This window comes from Setaria viridis, chromosome 5, assembly GCF_005286985.2.
Source record: "Setaria viridis chromosome 5, Setaria_viridis_v4.0, whole genome shotgun sequence".
In the NCBI taxonomy this organism is placed as follows: Eukaryota; Viridiplantae; Streptophyta; class Magnoliopsida; order Poales; family Poaceae; genus Setaria; species Setaria viridis.
Genome location: NC_048267.2, coordinates 11,207,923 through 11,218,190, shown reverse-complemented (window position 1 = coordinate 11,218,190; position 10,268 = coordinate 11,207,923). Strand labels below are relative to the sequence as shown.

At 45.7% G+C, this 10,268-nt stretch overlaps 2 protein-coding genes and 2 non-coding genes across 6 annotated transcripts; 1 reads left to right on the top strand and 3 right to left on the bottom strand.

Annotated features, from left to right (window-relative positions):
* Positions 1-575: 575 nt before the first annotated feature.
* LOC117856906 (protein NDL1) lies at positions 576-3,619 on the top strand. The gene is made up of 11 exons (XM_034739342.2): positions 576-866; positions 1,468-1,567; positions 1,669-1,766; positions 1,873-1,961; positions 2,055-2,115; positions 2,198-2,284; positions 2,394-2,471; positions 2,569-2,625; positions 2,730-2,785; positions 2,874-3,009; positions 3,108-3,619. The coding sequence occupies exons 1-11, from the start codon at positions 807-809 to the stop codon at positions 3,327-3,329; spliced, it is 1,044 nt and encodes a 347-aa protein (XP_034595233.1). The 5' UTR covers positions 576-806; the 3' UTR covers positions 3,330-3,619.
* Positions 3,620-3,982: 363 nt separating this feature from the next.
* LOC117856905 (uncharacterized) lies at positions 3,983-8,694 on the bottom strand. Of its 3 annotated transcripts, none has more exons than XR_011898252.1 (6): positions 8,396-8,694; positions 8,173-8,275; positions 6,977-7,050; positions 6,208-6,846; positions 5,745-5,821; positions 3,983-4,413 (listed from the first exon to the last, which is right to left on the bottom strand). XR_011898252.1 is itself a non-coding variant. In XM_072293870.1 (6 exons), exons 1-5 carry the CDS (start codon positions 8,618-8,620, stop codon positions 5,813-5,815), a joined length of 1,050 nt encoding a protein of 349 aa, XP_072149971.1. In that variant the 5' UTR covers positions 8,621-8,694; the 3' UTR covers positions 3,983-4,413; positions 5,778-5,812. The 3 variants fall into 3 exon arrangements, 2 of the variants coding, with proteins under 2 accessions (XP_072149971.1, XP_034595232.1); XM_072293870.1 differs by having other exon boundaries at positions 5,778-5,821; XM_034739341.2 differs by lacking the exon at positions 5,745-5,821 and having other exon boundaries at positions 8,396-8,690.
* On the bottom strand, positions 4,873-4,979 carry LOC117859363 (small nucleolar RNA snoR103). The gene has a single exon (XR_004641162.1). It is a non-coding gene; the product is annotated as a small nucleolar RNA snoR103 (small nucleolar RNA).
* Positions 5,423-5,529, bottom strand: LOC117859362 (small nucleolar RNA snoR103). Its single transcript, XR_004641161.1, has one exon. It is a non-coding gene; the product is annotated as a small nucleolar RNA snoR103 (small nucleolar RNA).
* Positions 8,695-10,268: the final 1,574 nt, after the last annotated feature.

Sequence of the window (10,268 nt, the reverse complement as noted above, 5' to 3'; positions counted from 1 at the left end):
TTTTTTTATTTCAAATGTTGTTCAAGTTCCAGGTGTAACTTTTTAAAGTAGATTTAATGTTTAGAAGTTAAATGTATTATTTTTATTACACCCATTCCTTTTAAGATGGATTAATATTGACCACGAATGAAAAGGGGTACGAGCATGATCCCACATTTCTCAGACCAATGGCAGCACCAGAACACATTCAGAAATATCACTTCCTATTTACGAAATTTCACTCGCTAGAACACATTTTTCAAAAGCTTAAACCGCTCCCCGGTAACACAAAACTGACCACCCTCTCCAGGGGCTATCTATCACCGGAGTAATACGTTTCACGAGGACAACGCGGGGTGCCCCTAGCAAGCGACCGAGCCGCCCGTCCTAGCTGTCACCCATGACCCCCGCCGAACACAGCGAAACGCCAGGGCCCCACATGCTAGTCAAACGCGCAACGCGTGTTTCCCAATGACAGGTGGGCTCGCCAAAACGAGGGTGAAACAAACGTGTGGATCCCCAGCCGCTCCAGTTTTATTTTTCGTCTCTGGCGCCGTTTGGTCACCGCCCGCGGTGAGCCGACCCGCGCCGTCGGTGGATGGGCGCCGGAGCTTATTCTGGGCGGCCGCCTCCGCGTATATATACACACACGCAATATACGGGAAGGATTTAGGGGGAAGCCAGCCAAGCCAAGCCAAGCCAGCGGAGGAGAGAGAGACAGGAGGTGGGAGGAAGAGGGAGGCTCGGAAGCGGTGGAGGTTGGTGGCACAACAGGAGGAGGAGGAGGAGCTTCTGGAGAGGAGGGTTAAGGGAGGCGTCTGTCCGCCATGGGGGACTCCAGCGGCTCGGTGTCGATCGACGTCGAGCGGATCTTCTTCGGCGGCAAGGTCCGTGTTCCTTCCGCTTCTCTTCTCTTGGTTGGTTCCCCTCGTTTGGGCTGGTGCATTCGTGTGTGCCTGTGTGGAGGGTTTGATTCGTCGCCGTGGGGTTTGTGTTTGCGCCTCCTCTGTTAGTAGCTCCTCCGGCCTTCCGGGTGGTTTGGTAGCGGTGTTTGCTCTTAGAAATTTATGCTCCATGTTTTCCCCTGTCCTCCATTAGCTGCAATACTTGTAAATTGGGGCTGTGCCTGTCTGTATGCGTGAAATGTTTCTTATGCGCGAGCTTGCAATCTGAACAATGATGTGGCTGTAATTGAGAGAACCAGAACGCCCAACACAATGCTGCTCGAGAGCTGGGCAGGTTCAACAAGGAATTAGGTGGCAGGGGACTTGAATTGTTTATTGTTAATGCAGCCAACTCCTGCCCTGGCTATGCGGCAATGCTTGGAATTTGGGAACTATCTGTAGCAAGGGAAAAGTTGTTCGATCAATTGGGGAATGGAACGTACTAATATAGCAATTCGAAATATGTCTGAATATATTATTTCTCTGTGTGGATTCTGAATCCTGATGGTACTGAATATCTGCCTGTGACTTGTGCTCTCCTCAGGAACATCGAGTGAGAACGAGACATGGCCCTCTTTCGGTTTCTGTGTACGGAAACGAAGACAAGCCCGCGCTCGTGACTTATCCGGATGTGGCTTTAAATCGTGAGTGCCTTCATTGCCTTTATCAGATTTCTCGGTAAAGATATCCAAAGCTTTGCCATGGATAAGCAGCTCACGTTTGGGAAATCGTTCCTGTTTGGTAGACATGTCTTGCTTCCAAGGATTGTTCTTCTGTCCAGAGGCTGCGTCGCTCTTGCTTCACAATTTCTGCGTCTACCACATCACGCCTCAAGGACACGAGGTCAGTTATGATGGCCTTTCTTGCTGCATTCATCAATTTGTGCGACCAACCACTTGCCATTCTTTTCATGTTAGCTCGGGTTCTTACATTGGTGTTTTTAATGCAGTTAGGAGCGGCTCCGATTTCATCTGACGTGCCCGTGCCATCTGTCGATGACCTTGCAGATCAGGTTGCCGATGTCCTCGATTTTTTCAGGTATTGTATCATGGCATTTGCTGAATTGTGTCTTGCTACTTTGGTGCTTAGAGGTGCCCCCCCTGATGTTGTAATCTCGGTTTGCCTTTGCAGTTTAGGTGCTGTAATGTGCTTGGGTGTCACTGCTGGTGCCTATGTTCTTACCCTCTTTGCGGTAAGTGTGACCATGAGATAACTAGGTTTTGGATTGTTTTACTGTTGAGTGCGTGCTAAGAATCTTGTATAAACTATGACAGACAAAGTATCGAGAGAGGGTTCTTGGCCTCATGTTGGTTTCACCTCTGTGCAAAGGCCCTTCATGGAGCGAATGGTTGTACAATAAGGTTATAACCGACACCTTTGTTTCAGTTATTTAAGATGCCTTACGTCCTGCCAATTATTCACTCCTATGTGCAGTATTTAGAGCGTTAACATCAGAATATTATGTACCAGGTATTATTAAACTTGCTTTATTATTATGGGACACGTGGGTTAGTCAAGGAAAGCTTGCTTCAGCGTTATTTCAGCATGGTACTTTTGGTCCCCCATCACCTTTCTTTCCCCCCTTTTCATCCATATATGTAATTATGCAGATTCACTCAGGGCTGATTTATGATGCTTTGTGCAGGAAGTTCGCGGCAATGGGCAAGATCCTGAATCAGAGATTGTCCAAGCCTGCAGAAGTGTTAGTAACTCTCTCTATTCCTCTAGTAATGTTAAAAAAATGATATGACCATTACATGTAATATTTGAACATAAAATTGAAACCATGTTAATCCTTATGTGCAGTTACTTGATGAGAGGCAGGGATCTAATGTCTGGCGGTTCCTTCAAGCAATTAACAGGTAACTGGAATATATCTTTGCTGTCATGACCTGAACAGACAAAGAAATGGGATCTCACTGAACTAAATTCAACCATCATGTGCATCAGGCGGCATGACTTAACAGAATCATTGATGAAGCTTCAGTGCCGGACGCTAATATTTGTTGGAGAAAACTCACAATTCCATGCCGACGCGGTCCACATGACCACAAAACTAGACCGGAGATACTGTGCTCTTGTTGAGGTGATATACAGCTAAACAATTTTGACATCGCAAGTTGATCTCTACACAGATGAGTAAGGCAGATGCTGATGAGCCCCTTTTGTGGTCAAATTGTGCAGGTTCAGGCTTGTGGTTCACTAGTGACTGAAGAGCAGCCCCATGCGATGCTCATTCCGATGGAATACTTCCTGATGGGATACGGTCTTTACAGACCTCCGCAGCAGGAAACTAGCCCCAGGAGTACACTGAACCCGTTCTGCATATCGCCTGAGCTTCTATCACCCGAGAGTATGGGAGTGAAGCTGAAGCCCATCAAGACGCGGATATCCCTTAATGTTTAGCATGGGCAGATCTCGGATAGCGGCCATTGCCTGACACCCGCAGCTCATGAAAGTGAAGACTGCTTGGGCTGAGTTGCGCAACCGCAAAGTTTTGATGCCTTTCTGCGCCTGGTGGGCGAAGAAGATTCTACAGGCTGAAGGCAGTTTTGTTGATAGGGAGCAGAGGTTGTTGTGGTCTTGGGAAGGGGGGAATGGCTGTTTGTTCATATATTTGTAGTCAGTACACATGTATATCTCCACACGACATCCTTTCATACAGAAAATGAAAATGGTAAAGCTGAATTCCTGTACGACTCACATACGAACTCTCTCGAGTCTCGACCCCCAGCGGGGGTGTAAGCGTACGGCGGTTGGAGCCTCGATCCATGTTCAAAAGCCAAAAAAAACGAAATTGTCAATCTAATAGACTTACTAATTATGAATTATGATAAACTCATGCCACTATGAACTCAGAGCCACTATTCAGCGTCCATTCACAGAGAGCATATGATGCAACAATATAAACATTCTGAAACCAACCAGAACCAATCTGATCTTAGGTCCTACCAACAGGGGCTATGACACATATCAATATATCATCAAGCATTGGCACAAATAACACAATCAATCATGCATTCATTGCAAGCACAATCACAAGATGAATCGGAACTACGTTAAGCAATGCCAATCATCCATTCATTGCAGCTTCGGGTTAAAGCCGGTATACGGACAGCAAGTGATAAGCTTACATAAACAACATACATGATACATGGAAACCCTCTGTTGGCACAGCACCAACACATATGTTCCAAGCACTCTAACAAGGAGACGAGAACTATGTTACAACACAGTTTATCGTCCATACAATGTCGCAGCAGGGACGGAGCCAGTCCCGCGAGCACTGATAAGCTTAGCCTCACCTAAATACTGTCAGAGCCAGGTGTGTCGACAATTGCAAAAGTCAGCACATCAGACAAGGTCGTCAAAAATCAGGTTAGGGAGGGGTTGGGGTCTTCAGCTTTGGAACCGTGAAACTGGGCGGGAGGAGCATGGGTGACACAGCAGCTTTAACTTGCAGCGGCCTTGTGGAGCATCGCCGGGAACCCTGCATGCAGCAACGACATGCTCTCAGCACAAATAACATTCATAAAGGAATTTGTGAGAAAGTGCTTATATGTGCCACACTTGAATCAAAAGCATAAGACTAAAGTACTTCATCAAGAGTATACAACAGTTTAAGAAAAATGAAAAATAGCTCTTCATTAAGAGTACACAAACATCAAGTAAGAGATCACATGTCCATGATAGATCTCAAATACTAACACTGTTTCAGCTCGATGCTCAACATTATGAATCAGAAAACTACCAAAAAACCATTTGTGATCAATTTGTTTTCTGTCCATATTTACTGCCAACATGTGCTTCCAATAAATAGGTCGCTGAAATTTGTAGGAAATAATAGTAGAAGATCCGGTTGCTAATTTCCTATGCAGATATTCTACCAAACTTCAGGTGGTGAAACGCAACCCACATGTTCTACTATATCTGCTTCTAGTACCCAAGTGTATGTGTGACGGTCCTTTATGAGCATCTACGACTCATAAAATGCTCACCTAAATTCCGTCAAATATATTGTTTGTCCATATTTACAGCAGGACGCAACTCATGCGGACTACCAAGAATTAGGACATTGCATACTACAACACGAGAATGGCGCATCTTTTAAACAGAATCTTGCGGTTCAGTTTTTGGTGTAGCAACGAAAAAGCTTCTTAATTGTTGGTACCAGAATAGAGCAGCAACTCTAGTATCAGCGCAATAAGAGCTCTTGGTCATTATGTTAATAAAAAGAGGCTCAGTAGTACGTTAATGAATCATCTGCAGTAATGATCAAAACTAAGAGAATTATAAACATAGTTTCCATCAGTTGGTTCAATGTGCGATTCATGCAGTGCACCAATAAGTAGGGCACTGGAATTGGTGGGTAAAAAACAGTGGAAGATCTGCTCACCATTATTATGTACCATTGTCATATTAATTACCAAACTAGCCACTACAGGTGAAGAAACATAACAAACACGTTCTATCATATCCATGGCACTAATACGCTTAGTGTATGTGTGATGGTCCTTTATGAGCATCTACGACTCACATAATGCTCACCTAAATTCCATCAACTTTATTTTTTGTCCATATTTACAGCAGGATGCAACTTATGCTGCCTACCAAGAATTAGGACATTGTGATTTAGGAGTAGAAACCATATGAAATTTGATGTTTTACTCAAAGAATATGTTTGTTTCTGAAAATACTTAACTGTACCAGCAGTATGAGGCTAACAATATGTTTGCAAGTGATGTAAACTGTTTAGAGCTGATAATCAAGAATGAGTAAACGTATCCTGCTAGGTTCTTACTAACTGTATCCAACACTTACAACTCACTCAAAATTATCTAAAGTTCCATCAACCTTATTCTTTGTCCATATTTACAGAAAGACGCAACTCATGTGGCCTGCCAAGAATTAGGAGATTACATGTTAAGAGCAATAAGAGGTACATATTTACTATTTGCAGGCTATAATTGTAGAACAGAGTGATAAATTGGTAAGAAAATGCATACTCCAGTCCATTTTAGCACTTTTGGAAATCACAAACCTAATACCTCATTTTATTCCCTATTTTATATTTAGAGCAAGATACAACCCATGCATAACACAAACTCAAGCATAAAGCCTACCAAAAGTGTTTTCGATATATTGTAGATCAGTAGAAACAATGTAATATATTTGTCATCACACATCATCAAAACAGATCAGATTTACTTAATAACCAATGTCCATTGACTATAATATATGAATAACTAGCGTGTACATGTAAATGCCAAAAGTGAATACTTACACATGATATGGAAGAGCCGCGCTTACGCTTTTGACTAGACTCAGAGGCACGAGTTCTGGAAGTCTTCACATCTCTCCTGTCTGGTGTGACCTGGGAAGTTCTTGATTTTTCCTTTGAAAGAGGGCCTTCAGACTTAGATTTTCTGTTTGTCCCCTTAATATCCTTCTTTGACTTTCGACTAGTCTCAGGTTGATCATCTTTATTTTTACCAGCTTCAGCATCTCTAGCTTTGACCAAGGAGTGCATTTGTTGGAGCTCATCCTCAAGAATCAACATCTTCTCTTTGGCATTAGTCACTTCTGCTTGCAGTCTGGCGATTTCATCATCCTTCTCTTGGGCTGCTTCTTGCAGTTCATCTACATTGTGCCGAAGCTTCTGTGCTGCTTCAGTGGCTTGCTTTGCCTCTATGTTCTTGTTCTTAATGGTCACAATGTATTCCTGCTCCATTGTTTTAAATTGGTTCCACACAAAATCCTTTTCTGCAGTCAATGCTGAAATTTGCCTGTCCTTCTCTGAGCTCAGGGTCTTGTAAGCTTGCTTTAGTTTCCTTAACTCTACCCTCAGATCTTTTCCACTGTGCTGGTGATCCACATTGTTTTCATTAAGCTGTGCCTGACTTTCAGCCTCCTTCACTTTTGCCTGATATATGAGAGACATGCAGAGAGGTAAAAGATCTGTGAAATGCACAAGCCAGCCTACACACTTGCAAGTTATGAAGTCCACAATTATCCAGTCATACTAAACTCATGTTTCAGTAACAAGTAATCACCTTTAGTTCGGAATTTTCGGCAGTCAAAGTAGAAATAAAACTTCTCAAATCCTCAGTGTCGCTATCTGCGAGTTCTGATTTGAGAAAACAAGAGAACAACATCAGTAGTAACACAAATACATAGAGAATGCACTCCTTTCCCAAAAAAAAATATACGCATTTATTTAACACAGCATGATGCCTTCAAGATGGGTGAATGGTTTTGACAAAATGGAAATAAATTATCCATATCCAGCAAAATGTTGATTGAGATGCAAAGAAAACACAGTTTGTCCGATAGCATAAAATATAAAGTTTCTTTTGAAAAGAAACTGCAAATGATGTGAAAATGCCGCACAAATTTAATTGGATTGACGCAATAGTAAAGCTCGTTCATATTGGCAAAGCAAACAGCATTTTGAGGTTCTGGATAAATAGGATGTTTTAATGTCGAGTCTATGCTGTTTTCAGATCCAAAAGTAAGATAACATGAACGGCGTAATGTAAGCAGCAGCGGCTGGAATTCAATCTACAACATTGAGATGTAATTCACATGCAAGTTGCAACTTCTAATGTAGTGCATAATACAGGGGTAATTTCTGAAAAACACCAAGTAATACTTAATAAAAATATTACCTAAGACTGTTTTAACAACATAGTGCTAAGGCAGTTATACACGCACAGAATCTTAAGACGAGTTCAAGCTACACTTTGCACAGCAAAAACAAATGTTAAGCATTTTCATTCTCATAGCAGCAGAATTAGGCTCAAGAAGGGTATGTGACAACGAATCGTCATGGAAAGCTGGAGAATGAAGTTAGCACAAGTAGATATAACAAGGGTAATGTAACTTCAATACCAGTATCATGGGAGTGCAATCATACTCACACAGGAAGAGAAAGGCATCAACTTTGTTATTACAAAAGGAACCCCCAATTATAAAGAGCGAGTATGAACTGGAACCCCCAAAGAGAAAGTCAGGTTTTGCATTACTATTCTAAAATTCCAGAACAAAAAGCAGGATTTTTTTAAAAAAAAATATCACAACGGGCAGGTTTCACTAGAAAGTGCCCGTGGATGCTACGAGGCATGTTTCACCGGTAGCAGCAAAGGTAACCTTGAGAATCCAGTAACGCGCGCCACTATACCTCGAGGTAACGAAAACCTTACACGAACAGACGAGGCTAGAGCCAAGAAAGTTAGGGGCCTCTCTTTACCTGCGAGCTTCTGGTAGCAGCGACTCTCCAGATCCTTTCCCCCAATAAGCACCGCTCTCTCGGCCTTCTCGACCCTCTTCCTGCGCTCCTCATCCCTCCAGATCTGGAAAGAGGGAGAGAAAACGAAAACCCTAGCGAGCGTCAGCGGTGGCGGAGAAAGGCCTTCCCCCAGGCCAAAATCCCATCCCAAAGAGGAAGAACCCCGAGAACGGGTTGCCCGTACCTGCTCGATGCGGGTCCTGAAGATCTCCTCGCGCTCGCGGCGGCCGTTGCGCTGGAACTCGAGCTCGGCGATGAGGTGCGCGCGTTCGACGGAGAGCTCCTCGGCAAGCGCGTGCTCCTCGCGCAGCATCTTGAGCAGGCGGTCGTACAGGCGGCGCCACTGGGGAAGGTAGACCAGCGGGTCCCGAGGGGGCGCCGCCGCGCCGCCTTCGCCGCCTTTGGCCATGAATTCGAATCGGGGAGCGGAGAGAGAGGCGAAGGGATGATGACCGTTTGGGGGGTTTGGTTTCTTTCGCCCGTGTGGAGGCCCGGTCTGTGGTCTGTATGGGCCTGGAGTGGAGAGAAAATATGACCGTTGGGCGTTGGACCGTGGGGGAGCCGGTTTCGCTCTGGGCCCGAACTGCCGCACACCTGCATACTACTATAGTAGCTTATGGTAAGGTTTTAAGGGCAACTTAACGTGACTAAGTGGGTGTTTGGTTCCTTTAATTCATGGACTAAACTTTAGTCCCTGATCTGTTCGGTGACATAGACTAAAGTCCATTAATGCAGTTGAACAAAGTCATTTTTACCGCTGCAACTCCTGCTTGTGCCTGCTACCCCTACTAGTTCCTCCACCCCGATCCGCTTCCTCTTCACCCGTGCCTCCCCATCATGCTCCGCCGTGCCACGACCGGGGCTGCTGCGGCCGTGGGAGAGGGGAACACAGAGAGAAAGGCCAATGCCGTCTTCTCTTCCTCAAGGTCAGGGGATGACGAGAAGGTGGCCCACAGCTAGCTCCGGTCGCAGGCCGGAGCGAGCGGTGTCGAGGAGGCGGAGGTCGAGCCCGGTGGCGAAGTGGGAGAGCTGGTCCCGATCCCGGTCCCGTCCCCCCGCGCGCGCCAACGGGCCGGTGACAACGGTCGCGGGGCAGGGCTCCTTGGCGGGGGGCGCCACGACGCCCGCGGCGGAGAAGTGGAGCTTCTGCGCGCCAGCGGCGCCGCAGCCCAGGAGCAGGGCGAACACGAGCGGGGACTCAAGGGCGAGCACAACGAGCGCGTACAGGAGCAGCACCGTTGCCAACCCTTCCATCACGCAGCGGCGAAAGGTGATGGACCCGCCACCGAGGAGGGCGGCGGGGGCAGCGGTGGCGGGCGGAACGGCGAGGGGGGCGGGCGGGAGGGTGGCAAGCGGGAGGCGGCGGGAAGGAGGCCGGCAGAGGGATCCGGGCAGGAGGAAGGGCAATAAAAGAGGGGTAGGAGTGTCCCCGACAGCCTTTAGTCCAATTTAGTCCAGTTTTGTGGACTAGAGGACTAAAGTCTTTAGTCTAAATTTTAGTCCACCTGTTTGGATATTTAGGGACTAAAAGTGCATAAAAAACAGTGGACTAAAGTTTAGTCCATATGAACTAAACAGACCTAAAGTCTAGCTTAGCAACATTCGCCCAACGTGAGGAATTATTTAGCACCCTATGTGGGACTCATTGCACCCTCTTTCCCATGGCCAGCAGTCACGCCGTCGTGCAGATTTTCCTTGGCACCTGTTGCTTTCTCTGACTCCATGACTCCAGGTGCTTCGTTAGCACCACTTGTAGTAACTGCTCCAGCGTATTGCACCATTCTGATTCCTTTCTCTCTCTCCGGAGCACCGCCTAAAAACAAACGCTGGAGCTGCCCTTACAAGCTCGAGCTTCATCTAATTTTCATAAACAAAGATATTGTAGTGTCAAGTCATTTGGCAAACGGAAGCACATCTGAACTAGAAAAGCGAGTAAATTCGGTTTTTTTTCTTCACCGATAAAGTTGTTTCGCAAGAAGACCACTGAAACAACCCCTCATTAGAAAAACTACCCTTGTCGATCGCTCTCGCTCATTTCATAGGTGTATTCCAAAAAT

Excerpts from the sequence above, each read along its gene's own strand:
- LOC117856906 (XM_034739342.2), top strand. The coding sequence starts at position 807 with ATGGGGGACTCCAGCGGCTCGGTGTCGATCGACGTCGAGCGGATCTTC. Across the intron at positions 1,568-1,668 it reads TCCGGATGTGGCTTTAAATC|ACATGTCTTGCTTCCAAGGA; the intron begins GTGAGTGCCTTC and ends CCTGTTTGGTAG. Across the intron at positions 1,767-1,872 it reads TCACGCCTCAAGGACACGAG|TTAGGAGCGGCTCCGATTTC; the intron begins GTCAGTTATGAT and ends TTTTTAATGCAG.
- LOC117856905 (XM_034739341.2), bottom strand. The coding sequence starts at position 8,620 with ATGGCCAAAGGCGGCGAAGGCGGCGCGGCGGCGCCCCCTCGGGACCCG. Across the intron at positions 7,051-8,172 it reads CTGCTACCAGAAGCTCGCAG|AACTCGCAGATAGCGACACT; the intron begins GTAAAGAGAGGC and ends TTCTCAAATCAG. Across the intron at positions 4,414-6,207 it reads GCGGCTCTTCCATATCATGT|GGTTCCCGGCGATGCTCCAC; the intron begins GTAAGTATTCAC and ends TGCTGCATGCAG.